The 20,822-nt window shown below is 40.5% G+C and overlaps 1 protein-coding gene across 8 annotated transcripts in view; it reads right to left on the bottom strand.

The window, feature by feature from the left end:
• The window catches only part of LOC136871688 (centrosomin), a 540,670-nt gene that overhangs the window by 239,757 nt on the left and 280,091 nt on the right, over positions 1–20,822 (bottom strand). For all 8 annotated transcript variants that reach the window (XR_010859792.2, XR_010859793.2, XR_010859794.2 and 5 more), the window contains exon 3: positions 1,638–1,828. Coding sequence is in view for 5 of the 8 variants with exons in the window: in XM_067145194.2 (XP_067001295.2) it covers positions 1,638–1,828 (191 nt within the window). In the remaining 3 variants the exon portion in view is untranslated. The remainder of the gene's footprint in view (positions 1–1,637; positions 1,829–20,822) is intronic.

Below are 20,822 nucleotides of genomic sequence, written 5' to 3'. Positions count from 1 at the left end.
TCATAAATGCCCGTAACTTGAAAGTGTAACTTACTTTTTGATTCGCCCTCGTATATATAGATTATATTCTACAGTCCTGTGCAAAGTAATTGAAACAATGTTTTTTTATGGTTGGCTACAGTGTGCAAAACACAATACTTATTCTTAGATCCCATGCCTCCTACGTGTTGTTTATTCGTTGATTGAATAGCAATTGCTCTGTGCGATTACCATCTTAGGTTGCACTTTTGACAAATTTTGAGGGTACCTTGTGTGATTTGTAATCTTTTTTTTTTTTTTTGCTAGTGGCTTTACGTCGCACCGACACAGATAGTTCTTATGGCGACGATGGGATAGGAAAGGCCTAGGAGCTCGAAGGAAGCAGCCGTGATCTTAATTAAGGCTCAGCCCCAGCATTTGCCTGGTGTGAAAATAGAAAACAACACAAAACCATCTTGCCGACAGTGGGATTCGAACCCACTATCTCCCGGATGCAAGTTCACAGCCGCGCGCCCCTGACCGCACGGCCAACTCGCCCGGTGATTTGAAATAAATACGACTCCCAGAATGTATAGTGGAATTGTAGCATTACTGCAGTACACCTCTATGACACAAAGAGCGCTACTAAATTGTGTGTTGGTGTAGGCAGCACAAACAGACTGGCTCAATTTCACCCAAGAAAGAGGGAAATTGTCGCAAGAAAAAGAAAACTAAGTAAACCGATGACGGCTTTGTCCTCAAAGAAAGAAAATAAATCCAGGCTCATACTTCGAAACTGATTCGCGAACAAGGCAACAGAAGAGTGAATCACATGACAAATGTTTAAGACTTCTGGCAGGTGGAAGGAAAGCCCACAAACTTCCATAGAGAACACCTTCTAACAGGATAAAGTGCAGGAAACATTTTCTAGGCATGGAATTATGATAATTGGACAACAAAACACTGGAATAAAGTTCATCTCTGATGAAAGTCACTCTGAAGTGTGGGTTCAGTATGTGCACTGGAAGAAAATGAGCCAACAAATCCAGTACATAAGTAACACAGTAAAAATTTCACAGGAAGATGATAATTTGAGGGCATTTCATTCACGAAGGCCCGGAACCCTTAGTGCCAGTTTATGGTATCGTGAAAAGAGACCAGTACATCGAAACACTGGAAAAGAGAATTATTTGCGAGCAAAAGTTTCCAAATAGTTACAGAATTTTTTGGCAAGACTTGGTCCCTTGCCACATTTCAAAGAAAGTGAAGGAATTCTGCAGTGAGAACAGCATTTGTGTGCGAGATTGGCCAGGGAACACCCCTGACATTGATCCCATTGTAAACATGTGAGCTAGATGCAAAAGGAGACTCTCAAAATTTGACTGGTCCACAGAAATATGCATGATAAGAGTCTCTGTGATGATGAACTTAAAATATATGCTCAGAGCTTAAGGAATCCATGCCAAATCATTTAATGCAACTTATAAAACAGGAAGGAGGACATGTAAGCTATTAAGAAAGATGAAAGGTATGAAATAGATACATAACTGGAAGATGTTCCAATTTATTTGCACAGGTCTGTAAGAGTAAGCTTGAGCACAAATATAAGCTTCTATAAAATGCAACTCTCTCCTACAAGATTATTTCACAAAACTCAGTATAATATAATTATTTCCTACCCTCAGTTCGATGTTCTTCTTGATGATATCTTCCTTATCATCAGCATTCATACGACCCATTCGTTCTTCCAGAAAATAAATTCGAAGTTTTAGGTTGAAATTTTCCTTCTTCAACTGAGCTAGCTGCTCTTCGTATTCTTTCAAAGTATGCCCACGTAAAGGTGGTGTTTTGCCCGGTGATCGGCCAGGAACTGAAATTAAAGAAAATACAGTATAAAAATGTAAAATCAAAAGTATCAAGGACGACATTAATGTTTTATTAACATCGTGTTTAAGGGCGTTAGTGAGACACCAACAGGATTAAATCGGCCTATTTAATCGTCTAACAACCCATAATCAGCAACCTGATGAACTCTGAAGACATTATACTCACCAGTGAATATCTATGATAATATGATGTTAGGATTAACAGTTTAATCTGAAAATGTTCGTGATTCTACAAAATACGTTTTCTGGAATATCTACATTCAATTCCTCAGAGGAATAACACTAATCAGACAAGACTGTCTCGAGATCCCAATTGAGTTTGGTATTGCTTTCATTTTTGTGTGCTAAATTCATTAATTTGCCCAGACTGGTTTGACTTTTGTTATTTTCCGGGCCGACAATGTAAGCCATGTAGGCAGGTTCAAAATCGGCTCTGTCCACTAGATTTGAAGACGGCAGTGGCGGTTATTGTTTTACGAGAAAGTACACAATGGGCAACCAACCTGTACTAACAATAATCAGAGGGGAAAAAGAGGTACAACACTTTGAAGAATGAAGGTATCAGCAATGAAAAGGCAAGGGCCATGAAGGGCATGAAAATGAAAGACTCCCAAGACCTAGCAAACCTAACACTGTCAGAGTCGGAAGAGAACAAGAGTTGGCCAAAAAGGCTGAATAGAAATACTGAAAGTGAGGAACCGGGCACAAACAAGTGAAGGTAATGCCAGACTCAGCTAGGAGAACTGTAGTCACCAACCCATACTCTAAGTCGAGAGCCCCTGGTCCGCCTTTTAGTCACCTCTTGGAAGATGTAGGGGATACGTGAATGTATTCTGCCGCTCCCACTCAAAGGGTAAAAACTGGAGACGATCATATACGCCAACATCATCTGAATAGCAAGCTTCAGAGTCAGACCTTCAATTCATAAAGTCCTGATTTCGATTCTCGGCCGGTTTGGGGATTTTAACAGCAGAAGGTTAATATTCCTCTGACCCGGGGAGAGGGTGTTTGTATTCGTCTTAAAACATTTCTCTTCAATTACACACAAACCTCACATACCGCCCACTACTGTGAATACATCCCCGCGCATAAGTTCGGCGTCAGGAAAGGCATCCGGCCGTAAAGCAAAGGCAAATTCACATCAAATACTGAATCGCAATAGGTTGACAACGAGACCAGAAAGAACAAGAGAAGATATTCCAGCATCTTATCAGATTTCCCAGCGTGTCCATATTATTATTATTATTATTATTATTATTATGTAAATAGTCTCCATGAAATATTACCAAAGTCCAAAGAATACCCAAGTATAAGAACAAGTAGTAGCAGAGGATGTGCAGGAGGATCTCGATGTTAAATCTCCATGAATTAAATTAATTAGCCGAGCTGAGTGGCTCAGACGGTTGAGGCGCTGGCCTACTGACACTTACATAGCAGGTTCGATTCTGGTTCAGTGCGGTGGTAGTTGAAGGTGCTCAAATACGTCAGCCTCGTGCCGGTAGATTTACTGGCACGTAAAAAGAACTCCTGCGGGACTAAATTCCGGCACCTAGGCGCCTCCGAAAACCGTAAAATAGTTAGTGGGACGTAAAGCTAATAACATTACCATTTATTAAATTAATTATCACTAAAATCAGTAATATTGTATTAAAATGCAACGTAACCATATGTATACAAGCATTGGTATTGACGGGGACGATGTGTTTATAAACAAGTCTATAACTAATAGTCTACTGTAATCCTCATTTGTCCGCACCATCGGGGACATTGCTTTAAACAGTAACTGAGCTCAAGCTCAGTCTGTCCTTGTCCTCCCATCCCCGTGGTGGCAGTGGTGGTGATTATAATTTTAAGGGGAAGAATAACGTGTTAGCCATTTTCACGTAACTCTAATCAGGAAACGAAAAAAAAAAAAAAGTTTCGACCCTTCGAGGCATGAAAGTATCGACAGAGAGGGAGAGAAAAGTGCATCTAAACGAAATACTCCCTAGGTTTCATAAACCTAATACTATCAGGGCTCGAAGAAAACAATAGTTCAAAGGTTGAGAGCATATGAGATGTCACCTCTTTCAGTCGTCCCTTACGACGAATGGGGAGTACCGTGGAGGTATTTTATGCCCCAGCCAAGTGAGAAAACTAAGGATAAAGTTCTGTAGTACGAAGCCGTCATACTTTTCGGAATTATACAAAATCATTTCTGCCACTAATCGTATAAAAACAGTTCTTTCGTACTACAGTATGTGCACAAATGATGTTTGTTAAGTATCTGATTCAGATGAGGACACAAACTAAGGGAGGTAGAGCACGAAAAATGTAATATATTGACGATAATGAGTACGTTAATGGCGTATTCTTCTTCTTCTTCTGAAGCCATCTTCTCACAGAAGGCTGATAACCATCACACTGTGATTTTTTTCTATTCCTATGTTTCTCATATCACGAGTCATATTTCCCTTCTATCTTGCCTCTATAACCAGTTACCAGGCTGTATTTGTCATTTCTAAAGATGTGCCCCCGAAGTAGGTTTTTTTTTTTTTTTTGCGAGGGTTAAGGCATCGCAGGATTTACCGGCACCAAGGAGTACCCCCTCGCTGGTGGCACGGTCTAAGCCATGGGATCTAGGGCATTCTGTGATACATTCTAATTTCAAAAGCCTGCAGGCATTTCACTGAAGAAGTCTTTAATGCCCATCCTTCAACACCGAAAGGTAGCACTGATACCACACACCACCTGACGAACCGCCACAGTTTGGAATTGGACCTATCGGCCATCATATTATTATTATTATTATTATTATTATTATTATTATTATTATTATTATTGAAGAGAGTAACTGGGTAAAAAGACATTAAAGTAATGCTGTACACTGTTACCAAGCACATATCAGAAAACAATTACTGCATCACCGCCACAATTACAGATAAAGCTCAACTAGGGTCCTCTGAGTTATCGTATCGGCCATTCAGACCGATTTTGCAGTACCGACGTAAAAACTGGGTGGACTCAGGATATCTTATGTAAATTCGTGTCCTCGTCCCGAGGAGGTGAAAGGTCTTTTCAGGCACATCCGCAATGGATGTGGGTGGGGCCGGTAGAATAACACGAGTTGGAAAATAAATGAGTAAAAGTCCTAATCGAATTACTTGAAACGATTACATTCTTACGTCATTTTTAGCTGTAATCATTACTTTTTTTAAGTAATGTAATTTTTACTTGCAATTTGCTTTTCGAAATAAAATTGTAATTGTTACATTCTAGTAATTGTTATACATCGCACGAAAGCAGAAACCGGGAGGGGTGAATGAAGATTATTCTTTTAATTCTGGATTCTACTATAGCAGAACCTGTAACTTTGCCAGTTCTGGATGAGGTACTTTGTTACCTCTCCAGTACTTACGAAGGCATTCCAATGATTTTCTTAGAACGGCAAATTAGCGATGAGATTTTTTTCAATTGGCTTTACGTCGCACCGACACAGATAGGTCTTCTGGCAACAATGGAATAGGAAAGGGCTAGGAGTGGAAAAGAAGCGGCTGTGGCCTTAAGGTGCAGCCCCAGCATTTGGCTAATGTGAAAATGGGAAACCATGGGAAACCACGGTAAGCCATCTTCAGGGCTGCCGGATGCAAGCTCACAGCTGCGCACCCCTAACCGCATGGCCAACTCACCGGTAATGAGAATTTAAAGAACAAATTAATTTACTTGCAAAGTAAATGGAATATCATTTAAAACGCTAAAAGAGTCATACTCTAAAATAAAAATGATAGTAAAAGATCATTTCAAAAGATCCAAGCAATCGTGTTTAGTCACACCTAGTGATGTTACCTACTTAATGCCCCTATACTAAAAGAAAACTCAGAATGAAGTAATATCCTTTCCTTGTAAACTTTTGTATTATTCCAGCCTCATGCGAAAAGATTACCGTTCGGTGAAGTAATAGTAATGTTACTGATTACTAGTTGCTTCCACTTATTTGTGCCAGGCTCCTCACGTCTATCCTATCAGACCTCCCTTGGTCAACTCTTGTTCTTTTCCGACCTCGACAGTATTAAGAGCATTCGAGGCCTGCGGAGTCTTATTTTCACACCCTTCGTGACCCCTGTCTTTCTTTGGCCGATAGCTTCATTTTTTGAAGTGTCCAACGCCTTCCAGTTTTTCCCTCTGATTAGTGTTAATAGAGTATGTTTGCCTAGTTGTACTTCCCCTAAATACCACCAACACCACCACCACCATCATCGAATGGAGGTAAGCTGAATGTACCTGTATCAACACATACCAGCCCTCCTGCCAGTCTTAAATTTCGGAATCGAACCCGGCCCTCCGAGGATGGCAACCAATAGCGCTAACTGTTACATTCGGAGGCGAACAGAATATCTTATTTATAAGTAAGAAGTAACAGATGTGAAAGCAGCGAGAAAGATTGGTGATAAAAACAGATGGGAACAATAGCAGGAGAGTGCTCGGTATGAGGATATAAAGGCTAAGTTAGGAATGAACTCGACTGATGAAACTGTGCGTATAAACTAGTTTCGGTGGTATAATCATGTAAAGCTAATGGGGAAAGATAGGTTACCGGTGGGAATAATGGACTCGTACATAGAGGGTAAGAGAAGCAGAGTGAGGCCAAGGTGACGATGGTTATTATAAGGCGTCAAGTCTTTAATGACCTGACACAGTGATTAGCCGATTCGAGTTGGTCGAAAAAATACGATAAACAACCATCGGTGGTACATGACGGCCTTAGGAAACGACGTGCATATCACCGGCGGTATATGCCGTCGTGAACGCGTTAACAGAAAAACGTCCTCCGATGAACAGCATGAATTGAGCGGATTGCACTACTACATTTTTTTAAAATTCAAGGCATTTAGCTAATTTTCTGAGGTCAGCACTTGATGTGGATTTGAGCCGGTTTTACGGTCGGATGACTTTCCTGATGCCAATCCTATGTGAAGGGGTGTATTTACTACTGCATGTTTCTATGGCAGGTTGTAGTGCGTTTGCAGTGTATTAAGACGAGCAGTAACACCCTGTCCTAGAACCAGAAGAATTAACAATACGCAGTTAAAATCTCGACTCGGCCGGGAGTCGAACCCGCCCTCTGAACCGAAGACCCGTACGCTGATCTAGCCAAGGAAGCCGGACGATCGTATATATTACACTAACACCAAAGTAGTATCGGTACTGCCATATTCTAGCCACGGGTATTATAAACTGACGATATGTTTAAAAAAAAAAAAAGGTATGATATTTAGTTCAGGCTGAATACAAGAATATTAAACGAATATAACAACCAGATTTTAATTATTCTTTTAAATTTACGATATGATACTATTTAGCCGTAAACGCTAAAATTCTTACCGTATGTGCAGAAGGCTGCCTTACAGTTTATTTTAGATAAAACACTTGCGAGACCATTTTAGTCTGAATAACATTTAGAATATGCTTCTTGACCCGAAAAATGATCTGCTGAAATATTTTCAGTGACCGAACGAAAGGAGCACATCATCTAAGAGATTTCTCTGCTAGTTAATACACGGAGGTTTATCTGCACTTTGGCGATAAAATAGTACTCCTCTATCTATTAGATAGAGTTTAAATAATAACTTTTGGTACAAACTGCCCTAAATGTACCATGTCACCTTCGTAACGCGGTGTTATAAAACGACGCAAGTTTATTGGCGAAGTGCGCATTAGACAAATGTTAAGAGTAAGACAAGAAATATAGGAGGTATACAAAGTTTCACGCTGATTCTTCCGTACATGAGTCCGCTCAGTTGTGTCAGAAAATATATATCCTCCCTGAAGTGTATTAACTAAACTGCCGCTTCATGAACTGTGACAGGAAATGCATATCCTTCCCGAAGTGTATTCACTACTGCCGCTTCATGAACTGTGCATTCCTAATATTCATAATCAGACGCTTTTATTTTCTGAATATTTTAGAAAACAGGAGGTGAAAAAATTGGTTTATGGTTTTGATTTTCACGTAACCTCAAGATTTCATCCAAGCGATACCATGTAGTTATTTCATCATAGAATCTTATCACAGTATAGTTAAAAACCTTTCATTACATAGTGCAACATTCCATACTTATGTAAGACATGTCGACATCAGAACAAGTTAGATTGGAGAGCTTTTATTAAAGGTACTAGGTGCCCCCGAGTCCTTCATCGATTAGGTTCTCGATTATGCTCACTACAAGGAGAAAAATCATTTTAAAAATAGAAGTGGATATGAACATCGAAAGCAAACAACTGTGGTTGATCAGCAAATTGTTCCCCGATACGAGCTACGAGTGATACTGTACCGGACACTTAGCGGCAATGAAAATGGTTGCGAAAGATTGCACAACCTGCAGCAATTCGTCTTCAACTAATGTCTCCTATGCCTACTTAAAACGATTTGATGATTATTGTATATCACTTGCTGAACGGGGTACAGCATTACACAATAAAACAGGATAAACATATTTCCCTTTTCTTCGAAGTCCACTACACTTTCACAAACGGACACTGAATCACTCACATAATAATCCACACTCACTGGCACTTTGGAAGTTAAAGAAAAGCATGCATTCTCTAGTACACACCACAGTTCCGTCATCAAGACAATTAAAACTCCTCCAGGTACAAACTACTAGGTTTACTGTTTAAAAACGTCATAAATGTGGTCTTCGATTACTAATATTCTCTGTTTCTAAAGAACATTTTTATAGCAGTGAGCAATGATAAACGGTACTTAATCGAAGAAGAAAACAGATTATATACCTATTTTACTTTTCCTGTTCATGGCGTGAGATACACAGTCTCAACAGGATACAGTAGAAGACTAAGGTTGACTACGCGAGCAGAAGCTCCTCATACCATGAAACAATATGCGACACACCCAAAGCCGCCTTCTTATTGTAATCTGGGACCACATCAACCAGAAAATGAGATTCTGAGGCAATACTATATGAATACATACGTAAGACTGTTTGGATTAGAAGAATGACATCTTTCTTGAAACTGGAGTGAGAATTTCATAGATTCCGAAGTTTTTCTTGGAGACGAAACGAATTTTGGAACAACTGATATGTGCGGTATTGTGGTAACAGGCTTTAGCTATTTCACTTCCTTTAAAAAAATAAAAATAGAGGCAAAGGAAAATAAATTCATAGCTTTAGAAGGGATTTCGTCATAAATGAAATAGCCACTTTTGGTGATTACTTACACATGAGACATGAGTAACTTTTATGCACAACTTCTGTAACGAACCAACAATACCTACTGCAGTTTGTATCTAACCATGATATTATACTCCTGTACATGTACATTCTTGCTCAGAATGGTTCTACGGGAGATCATTCAGAATTTCATTACTGATACAATCAACTGACAGGTAAATGAAAGAATCAATTAAGGTTCTCAAAAACATATTCGTGGTAACGCCATAATTTCAGTGAATCTAAAATTACAGGAGACTGCACATCTTCAAATACAATTTGAATTCTATCTTAGACTACTTGTGTGCCAATTTCGACGTTTGTTTTGCTCTACCAGATGGCAGATAAACAGCAACTTTATTGGACGATCTATTACGGAGAGTTTTCAATAATTTTGTCAGGTAAACACCGAACGTGTAACCAGGGATAATTGACATGTCAACATAGTACATTTTTATTATTTATTTTTTACTTTTAATTTTTTTTTTAAATTTTGGCTTTACGTCGCACCGCACAGATAGGTCTTATGGCGACGATGGGCTAGGAAAGGACTAGGTGTTTGAAGGAAGCGACCATGGCATTAATTAAGGTACAGCCCCAGCATTTGCCTGGTGAAAACAAAATTGTAGAACCTGGGGTGCCAGATGTATTTAAAGTTATTAAAGCTGAGATCATTACAGCTCTTTAATGGCACCGATTGAGATTTAATTCCTCGTAACCTGAGCATTTTCTGATTCTTCCCATAAGCCTATTTGAGATATAGTTGGGGACAAAACATGACGGCCTCAGTTCCTAGAAAGGAGCTGGAAGCCAGTAGTCAATCACACCCTGCTGAGTTAACGAGTTCTAAGTGATCCTTGTTTGTTTTGGAGAGGCTGCCAAACCACTTTCTTCCTCACTATCTGTAGTATTTACCTTTTCTTCGTGTAGAGTGCAGTAGCCGATCTGGCAACTCTGGTTGCAGTAAAGGTAGTAAATCCTATAAGTCGCTAATAGACACCGAGCTACCGCTGGAAAGTAGTGGTGTGAGGCGAGGTCGTCATGATTTTTCCCCCAACTATACACGTCCTTGTAGAATCAGCAAAACGTACCAAAACCCAACTGCAACACATTTGCTTCTTGGATCCGTTTCAATTCGCGGCACAATCCCCGCTTGTCTTGAACATAAATATTTTCCTTGATCTGAACCTTACTTTGCTCCACAGCAGCGTCTGGTGATATTCTCGGCAGCAGCCGCAGTCTGTTCACTATAAGTGATCTAGGGTCCATTTTCACTGAAGAGAATGTTTATGCCATAGGCTACCACCCCCTACACCAAGCTTGTTAAACCAACCCCAACTGGGCGGAATAATGCGAGTGTAAGATAACGTTGGCCGATCGTCGTATTATGTGATCTGTTAAGTATCAGTACTACTAACATTTATTTATAGAAACACACAGTTAACTTACAGGAAAAAGCAATAATAATATAGATTAAAGTTTTCTTCCTAATGTCTGACTTCCCTACCTCGAGAGAAATGTTGTTTACTGAGGCTACTTAAGACTGAATCTACCAGAAGACTTTCTTTGCCATCTTCATTTCCCGTTACCAGCTTCCTGGGTCGGGTTGAGAATCAAGGACCTCCATCGCTGCCTGTCTCTCCACCACTCTTCTCCTTTTCTAAGTAAATCTTCTGGTACATCTCCCCTCTTCTCTATGCGCTCCCACACAGAATCTGTCCACCTCTTTCGGGGTCGTCCTCGTGGTCTCTTTCCTGTTAACTTCTCTGAAAAAGATATATATATATTTATTTTTTTCCCGCACTCTCTCTTCTCCCATTCTCATCATATGCCCATACCACTTCAGTTTTGTTGTTTCCATCCTGTCTTGAAGTTTCAAGATTCTTGTCTTTTTCCTTCTCTCTTCATTTCTAATTCCATCCTATCTGGTCTTGCCCTCGATACCTCTTAGGAATTTCATCTCCGCTGCCTGCATTCTACTCTCATTTTGTTGTAGTCCACGATCCAGCTGCATAGATTAGTATGGGTTCATAATAGGTTGAATATAATACTTTCTTACATTTCTTCCAGACATCTTGGTTCCATAAAGTACCCCTTACACTCTGGTAGAAGCTGTTTGCTTGTTGTATTCTTTTTTCAATTTCCTCGATTATCTTTCCATCTACTGTGATCACACTTCGTAAGTATTTGAAACTTTTAACCACTTCCAGAATTTTACCACTCAGTTTTATCTTTCCCCTTCCTTCCTTCCTTCCTTCCTTCCTTCCTTCCTTCCTTCCTTCCTTCCTTCCTTCCTTCCTTCCCCTTGTCATCACTATTATTTTACTTTTCTCTGTGCTTACTTTCATCCCTTTTTTTTTAATCTCTTGATTCCATACTACTTGTTTTTGCACTTCCCTTTCATCCTCACCCTATATCACTATATCATCTACAACCAACATGGCTCTTGTGGCCTGTCATCTGAATCTCTGTTTAATGTTCTTATGAATTTCATCCATAACTATGATAAATAGTACGGGGGATAGTACACTTCCCTGTTGGAGACCAGTTTCAACTTTAAACCATTTTGTTCTTCCTATAGCAGTCTTCACACTACTAACACATTTTTTGTACATCTGTACTTCCACTCTGTTAACTTGTTTCTTCTTTAATGTGCCTGGGCACTGTCTGGGCACACTGCCATAAGCTTTCTCAATAACTTTTTTGCTAGTGGCTTTACGTCGCACCGACACAAATAGGTCTTATGGCGACGATGGGAGAGGAAAGACCTAGGAGTTGGAAGGAAGCGGCCGTGGCCCTAATTAAGGTACAGCCCCAGCATTTGCCTGGTGTGAAAATGGGAAATCAAGGAAAACCATCGTCAGGCTTGCCAGCAGTGGGGTTCGAACCCACTATCTCCCGGATGCAAGCTCACAGCCACGCGCCCCTAACCGCACAACCAACTCGCCCCGGTAAAATGAAGAAATTATTAGACGACCCCATGATAATGTCCAAGTCATTGTAATGGGAAGTTTAGCTCAAAAGTGGATACAACAATCAAACCGCCTCTGTCGAGTTTGAATCCGTGATCTTGCGATCTAGAGGCCGATACTCGACCACTGATCCACGGAGGTTGTACAACATGTAATACTTGACAGAATAAATTATTATTATTATTATTATTATTATTATCATCATCATTATCATCATCATCAATCTATTGGGGTCGGCACTTGATGTGGATTTGACCCTGTTTCACAACATTTCATGTTTCAGAACATCGACACAACATATGCGAGTCACGCAAGCAGTAGGTCAGTGTCCCAGAATGATCACCTTGTAATTCTACAGTTAAAATGACTTGTCTATGAAGTCTCTAATACTGCTAGATGACAAGTAGGTTCCTTTTCTAAACAAGTCAACGCTACTGGAGGTGACGGAGGACGTTTTTGAATTAAAGGCCCAAACAATAAGATTATCAGTTCTTGAAAACATTATGAAATAGTCCAGATCCATCCGTGAGATATTTCCTGTTAATTTCAGGTATGGGCTAGAACGAGTTTGTTGCTTGCATAGATCTGTCTCACCACTGGCTTCGACAATATAAGAGTGACAGGTATGAGTGATGCTAGTAACTGCATTCCGTAAGCAGCTCTTTCTGGTTTGGTGAGGAAAGCAATGGGAAACGACCTCACTCTTCATTTCCCTAGTAGGTCTCTTCAGAGAAGCCTAGGTTATCTACGACAGCTGATTGTGGAGCTGTTGGGAATCCCACCACCTTTTGGGTTGAGAAGACTAGACATACAGCCTCATGGAAAAGAAAGATGGTATCGGCTGCGCGAAGAATTAAGGTATCGATTAAAAAGGGAAGGACCATGGAAGGCGCGGAGAACGAATATTTAGGCAAACCTCTTACCGTCGGAATATAAAAAAGAACAATACTTATCAAGGGAAGGGAAAAGAGAGAAGTCCGGCATAAATAGACAACAATGTCCAAACCAACTAGATTTCAGTGGTCGGCACACCATCTCACTAGGTTCTGAGCTCCTATGGACGTCAATCAATAGCATATGTTTTACGTCCTATTATCTGCTTTAGTAATTTTCGAAAACGTCCAAGTGTCGGAATTTTGTTCCGCATGAATTATTTTACGTGCTGGTGAATTTTCAAACACGAGGCTGACGTACTTGAGCACCTCCACATACCAATGGATCGAACCTGTCAATTCGGGCTCAGAAGACCAGCACTTCCACCGTCTAAACCACTTAGTGGAGACCAAGTGAAAACAGGTAACTATTTTGATTGTTGCTACTTCATGTGAGAGGTTTAGTGACATATTGGTCACCGCCCTCGTGTAATTTGTATGAACTTCACAACCCTTTGGTTATGGTGTCCGTATTTGACTGTATTTTGTAATTGTCTGGGGTTAGGATTGTGAAGGGAGCACCGTAGTTTACCAGAGGAACCATCCTTACATTACACATAGACATCATTTTAGGTACCCAGACTATTAAGCTATCAAAAGCAGAATCTAATTTCGATGAGTCTTTAACCTGGCAGGCCTTATAACCGTATTAAGAGCAAGTCACATTATGATAGGTTGGGAATTGCGAACATACGTCATCTAAATTGCCTCAAATTATGAATTTCAACGATGGAGACACGGGCGGTGTTCAAACTAAGATGATGGCATCTTTTGTCTCTTAAATGTAATTAGTTTACAATCAAACAACGGAAAGGTGGAGTTCGATAAGAATGAGGTCGAGGGAAGACAAGGGGTGTACCACACTGATAAAACATGGTGCATGTGCAATTTACTGTAGGCCAACGCCCTTGTTCCACGGCATCTAGACGGGAGCTTAATCAGGGGTTATCAACGTCGGTGATAGCAAATGCCATAAATGCCGTTACGAAACGACAACTTACTGTGTTCAATAGCGGTAATAAGTACGGTATTAATAGGAGAGATAACTTAATTCCAAATCCTTAGTAGAAACATGCACATGTTCATACAATGTTGACATTCCCACATGCTAGCCATAGAATGAGAGAATGCTCAGCATAATCTAATATCAAAATAATCAATGACGTTTGTTCGCAGATCAGAGTGATATTTTACTCTGAAAACACACATTGTCGAATTCTTCCCTTTCGTACGAACAAAAAATTATGAATGTGAATGGCAGCTGCGAAAGAAGATGGCGATGATGGCACTTCCAATATTCTAAATAATTTCTCGAAAATAAGGAGCTTGGGACATCATAATAAACAGCCCCACCTACTTAATGCGTTTCAACTCTAACAAACTGTATAACGGTGAAGTCAGTTGTAATTAATTTTGGAGGGGGGGGCATGTTACGTATCACCGCGACGATTGCCAGCATCTGAAGTAGAAACTAAGGATTCGCTTGAGGATTCACGAAGGAGTGGTTCAAACCCACTACTCCAAAGGGTTGTCCTTGTGAGATTGTGCTCATCCCGTTCCATTCCATTCCAAACTTTCAAACTAATTGTAGATTCGAGAAAGTCATAAATCATGTCCGGACAACCTGACGGGAAATTAATGAGCAAACCCCATAAACTACAGCGACCAAAAATACGGAAATATATCCCATTCTACGTTTTATTTTCGGGACGACTGGATCGACTTGTCATGATCATACAGCGTAGCTGCTGTCAGGGAAGCTAAAATGTTAAAGAAAGGACTCTAATAATTTTCTTTATTATGTATTGAACCCTTTTGGTGGTGGTGGTGATTATTGTTTTAAGAGGAAGTACAACTGGGCAACCATCCTCTATTTAACACTAATCAGAGGGAAAAATGGAAGGGATCCGAGACTTCGAAAAATGAAGATATCGGCCAAAGAAAGACAAGGGCCACGGAGGGCGTGAAAATGAAAGACTCCCTAGCCCTCGCAAACCTAATAGCGTCGGGGTCGGAAAAGAACAAGAGTTGACCAAGGGAGGTCGGGCAGGATAGATTAAAGTGAGGAGCCTGGCACAAGTAAGTGGAAGCAATGCCAGGACTCAGCTGAGGGCCCCGTGGTCGCCAGCCCACGCTCCAAAGTTGAGAGCCCCTGAGGCCCCTTTTAGTCGCCTCTTACGACAGGCAGGGGATACCGTGGGTGTTATTCTACCGCCCCCACCCACAGGGGGTGAACCCTTTTGGTCCATATTGAGGGATACCTACCTTTCTTACCTATCAGCAAAGTTCATGAGATCTGTCTCTTGGGTCGTATCGGGTTCTTCGTCACTTGCTGAGGTAAAGGTAGGGTTCAGTAACTCTAATCTATCTACTAAATGAAAGGTCTGTTTAAAAGATTCCTATTTATTCATAAAATTCTGAAGCATTCTGATTTGTCAACGGTATCATTGAAATTAAACCACAATCATTTTATTACATAGAAGGTTAGAACACTGGTGAGCCTTTGACGTGTCTGCCTGATGGGCATTCTTACTAGAAACCATTGTCTCATTATTTATTAAAGAGGAAAGTCTGGAAATCCTTAAATTCGGCTTCCATGTGAGACCACATGTACCATCATGGTGAGTCGTTATGGTCCAGCCCACGTAACACGAACTCTGGACTCTGGGTATAATTAAGGCAGTCCAATCGGTGTGTGCCACACAGTGGTTCTACGACATGGACCCTTAATTGAATCGATGTGACCTGCGTCTATGTCATGGACCGACATCTATACTTCTAAGTTACTTTAAAATCATTGTGGATGATGACCGCAAGGAAAATGATGCTACAGTGGGATATGGCCCTAATCTAAGCCACTGAGGTTGATGACCCCCTGAACATCCAAGTTTCTAAGCTGAAGGCTAAACACAATTAAGTTATATCGGTTGATGACCAAAGTTTCCACTTTACTATCCCCAGCACATTCACTGCTCAATCAATCAAAGTTAAATAATACAACAATAGCAATGCTCACAAACTTTGTGGCAGTAAAATCCATTACCTTCGGATATGTCCCCTTAATCGTTACGTTGCCATTTACACATTCCCCAGAAAACAAACTAAGATTTCCAGAATGCATCTCCAAGTTATTCGCTTGATTTAAAGTTATTTCAAAAGCGGTTTACTGAATTTAATAATTAAATAAGATTAAATGATTTAATGAAATCTTAAAAGACAAATTCTATCTCCGCGGACTCTGGTTTCTTCACAAATTCCTACGCAATTGTGTTCTCACAATTTTTAAATCCTTTGATGTTTATCTGTTGCTTCCTAGTGCTGGAAAAGAACGATTACATCATTCATGGCCTCACACTTTAAATCTAATCTAACCCTAGCCATTATTAACACTTGGATACCCTAATAATCTACGTACAAACCAAAAGCAACTCGCCATATAATTACGATGTCATATCTCGTCATAACATTTTATAAAGTTTGCGCACAGACAAACAATCATCACTACCATCGTTCTATATTTTGGACAACCCTGAATTTGGCTAATCGTACTCTATACTCTAAGTTCGTCGTATCAAATGCACATTACGTCCCCAATTAAACAAATTTTACAGTATCTAATAACACTCAGGTTATTACCGGATGAAAATTTCAACTAAATCCAACATTTAACGTTCTCAATTCCACGCGTGTCCCGTTATATCCCCGCTGTGTGTTCCCCTATCAGCTGAGGCCTTTCACCCTAGTCCGCTTGGCAGTTAAACGAGACATCTGTCGTTCTACCTAACTGGCCTCTCTCTTTAAATCTTTAAACTCTGCCGACATAATTAAACAAATACGGTATTCTAACCAACAAATGCACGTAGATTATACTTCAAAATGCTCACAATAATTATACACATCGCAAATTAATACCAGCGCGGATTCCTTGTATATTGCTTTCCATTCCCAACATTATAAAATATTACTCGGGCTTCCAAAAGTCCCGGCTTCATTGACAGGTCTCTAACCTGACTCACGAATTTCATCTCGACTCACACGACAACTAACCTCTGTTTCCTAACTCACAACTATCAACGACAAAGAACTGGAATAAAATCCTTACTGGAATCCACAACGTCTAATAACGCTCAATACTTTAATAATGAATAACTTCGCATAAAATGATATCGTATTTTTAGTAATTTGATTTTCACGAAAAATGACTGAAAAATTCTACTAGATCGTTTTATTGTCAGTCAGACACAGTTTAAAATGGGCCTAGAAAAACGTTTCACTCCGTGACCAAATTCATCACACTAGACTCTCACCCGACAGCGCGCTTCCACTCGATTGAAAATGGGTAACTATGGATTTCTTATATTATTTACGTCAAAATTTCAGACCGAAAAATTTTACGTCGAATGAACATCATAATTTGACATCACAAAATATAGGCAGTATACACACGGAAATGACGATCTGCATTGGACGTGATATCACTTCGAAACCCTATTCAATAACTTTTTACATCATACGGCACTCGCAAGACTTCAAAAATTTTATCCAAGTGGAAAATAAAACAAATGACTCCTTTTTAGTCGTATTCTAACATTTAGAGAAAAACCACATAGGGGTGACCACTGCGTCGTATATCCCCATTCAAATACACATTTTTTAGAGATCATGAAACAAGATATAATAGGTAGTACGCCATCGGTCATCCTCGGACTCACCAGCGACCCTGGCATTTTTATTTAGCCATTTTTATATTTCTGGCTTTACAGATTATTATATTTCTTCAAGTTTCCTGGAAATAAAGCATAAAAAAAGAAATGCCTTTCACTTTTTTTGAGCGCACACGATGGACTGTAATTACTTCTGCACTCGAATTACTTTATCCCATGAGAATTTATTCAGTACTTTGACCGTCCTATCTGGTACAATTATTTCCACTCAAGAAACTATCTCCACATGGCGTCAAGACCCCAGCCACAATGGCTAAAATCTGCTGTTGAACTTAGTCTACTTTTATTGTTTCATTTCACAGAGCAGCTCAACACTTTATCGCCCGCTTCGTAACACAAAATGCAGGAGAAGGAGACTTCGTCATGGCGTCAATTCTTATATATAGCAGCTACCCCCTCTCTTCGGGCATCTCCCTTTGCCGCCAAGAAAATTTCTATAATTTTTCTGACTTAACTAAACTGTAATTACAAGAGTTTTGAAGGTGACTACATACTCGCTACATTTCTGGCGGTAGTGTTCATGGACATTTCAAGTTTATACGTGTTCGATTTGTGGGATAAATGACCTCCTTTGAAAGGCACTATATTTTTGACTTGGCTTGGGCACGCCATATACACGCGCTTTGAAATAGTTCACAAAAATGACTTAAGATTCTTCCGCCGTTGACACGTGTGACTGACGTCACGTATCCCAGAGCGTGGGACCGAAGGTAATCACCCCCTTGCCACGTGTCAATTCCATGCTATCAAGAATCGAACTTCTTATTAAATCGACAATTTATGCATAATATTCTTAGAGCACAAAGGTCAAGTATGTACTTGAAAAACATGCATTGAATGAAATATTGTAATTAAATTTCATAGAGTTCTGAACATAGCGTTGACTGTTATACAGTCTTTGCATAATATATTACAAAGAAAACATCCACCAGTTTTCATTCAAATTTATTACTTTTAATCCAATTTTCAAACCAGTCGTTCGGTTTATTGCTAACACAGAGGAAGTAAGCAGCCAATTCTCCATTCACCACTTGCATCAGCGTAGTCTTCACCACTGAAATGAAATGGCGTGTGGCTTTTAGTGCCGGGAGTGTCCGAGGACAAGTTCGACTCGCCAGATGCAGGTCTGTTTGATTTGACGCCCGTAGGCGATCTGCGCGTCGTGATGAGGATGAAATGATGATGAAGACGACACATGCACCCAGCCCCTCGTGACAGCAAAATTAACCAATTATGGTTAAAATGCCCAACCCTGCCGGTAATTGAACCTGGGACCTCTCTGACCAAAGGCCACTTTCACCACTTCACAATAAACAATCGAACGGGCAATACAGTCCTGAACTTCTTCACTCCCAAATCAGTTCAGTGCTCGCGGCGACTGAAGGACGTCGTGTGTCAAATCGAACTATTACGAACACATTCATGATGCCATTATACATACGGCGACCTCCAACTCTTACATTTCGACATAATACAACCCCTTACAGAAATGCATGCAAGATATCATGCTGAAAGCACTCACTTCTCGCATTGGCGCAGGGTACACGCACGCACATAATGGTGTCCCGACATAAACAATCAACACTGCCCCACTCCAGTACTGAAAAGGAGGGGAAGGGAGTGAACAGGTAGTGCTGAATACACAGTGTGTGTATTCCGGCGTTATACTGTAACATTGTAATAAGATGGCTCCTATCCTAGCACAGGTGAATCGAGGCCGTATTATTGGCATGTGGGAGGCTCACACGGTCCCCCAAGCAATTTCACAAGCAGTCTTAAGACAGTTTGGAGATGGATAGAAATATGGCAAGAACGAGGTGAAGAAGGATTGGTAGACCCGATATAACGCAGCTACAAAATATTTCTAACTAGTATAAAATACTTTGCGGTTAAAAACCTCCTTTACCTCTTAATACTGTAATTAACAGAGTAGACTACTTTTTAATTTTTTTATGTTAAAATGCTATTTTTCGGGGCGTCGACCTATAGAGTTCTTTTGGCCCTACTTGCACAATATATGAACCTGCATGTAATTGGAATTGCGGAAGTGTTGAGTGTTGAATGTGAGAAACGTTAAGGACGACACGAACACGAGTCCCCAGGCCAGGGATATAATCATTTACAATTAAAACCCCCTGACCCGGCCGGGAATCGAACCCGGGGGGAACGTAAAGTTTCGAGCAGACCCCCTTGGTATTATTCGACAGGAGTGAGCGGCGTGCTTACACCAGGTTCACCCTCCCCCTACCTTATTATCAACATCATCCCCCCAACATGCAGACGCGGAGGTTGCCCATGGATGTCAAATAGAAAGACGCGCCGAACATGTCTTCAAACACTCCGGGCACCAAATGCCATACAAAAAAATAATTTCAAGAGCAAGTACAACTGGGTAACCCTCCTCTATTAACACTAATCAAGAGCAAGATGAGGGGAAATGGAAGGAGACCGACGCTTTCAGAATTACAGGCATCGGACAAAGGAAGACAAGGGTCACGAACGGCGTGAAAATTGAAGACTCCCCTGGCATCGAAAACCTAATACCGTCGGAAAAGAAGAAGAGTTGGACAACGCACATCGGATAGGGAAGATGAAGATGAGAAGCCTGACACAGCTGGAAGAAATGCCACACTAAGCTAAGGAAACCGCGGTCGCCAACCCACCCTTCTAAAGGAGGCGTAGCAATATTTATCCAATCTGCAATACCATTTAATTACATCCCAATAGATCATACAAACATAAAAAGTTTTCAAGTAGTTGCAGCCCGAGTGGAAGTGCTTCAGAGACATCTCACGGTCGTTTCAATCTACTGCCCCCCCCAAGGACAATAATTAGTGTAAGAGAATGGAACTACATAATTAGTCACCTAGAAGCTCCGTACCTAATTTGCGGCGATTGCAACGCACACAATACTTTCTGGGGTTGCGAAATAAATGACGTCTATGGGAACACTCTTTTAGATCTAATTGAAGATAATTTGTTTATCCTCAACGACGGACCGCCAACCCTAGTACCAGTCCCAGGCCAAAGAAAATCTGCAATAGATCTTACATTTTGCTCCTCATCAATAGCTACAGATTATCAATGGAAAACTCTACCATTTACTATGGGATCCAACCATTACCCAATAGAAATTTCCACT

Source organism: Anabrus simplex, chromosome 4 (genome assembly GCF_040414725.1).
Source record: "Anabrus simplex isolate iqAnaSimp1 chromosome 4, ASM4041472v1, whole genome shotgun sequence".
NCBI classification, from domain to species: domain Eukaryota; kingdom Metazoa; phylum Arthropoda; class Insecta; order Orthoptera; family Tettigoniidae; genus Anabrus; species Anabrus simplex.
Note: the sequence above shows the minus strand (reverse complement) of the source record. Positions and strands in the feature narration are given on the sequence as shown.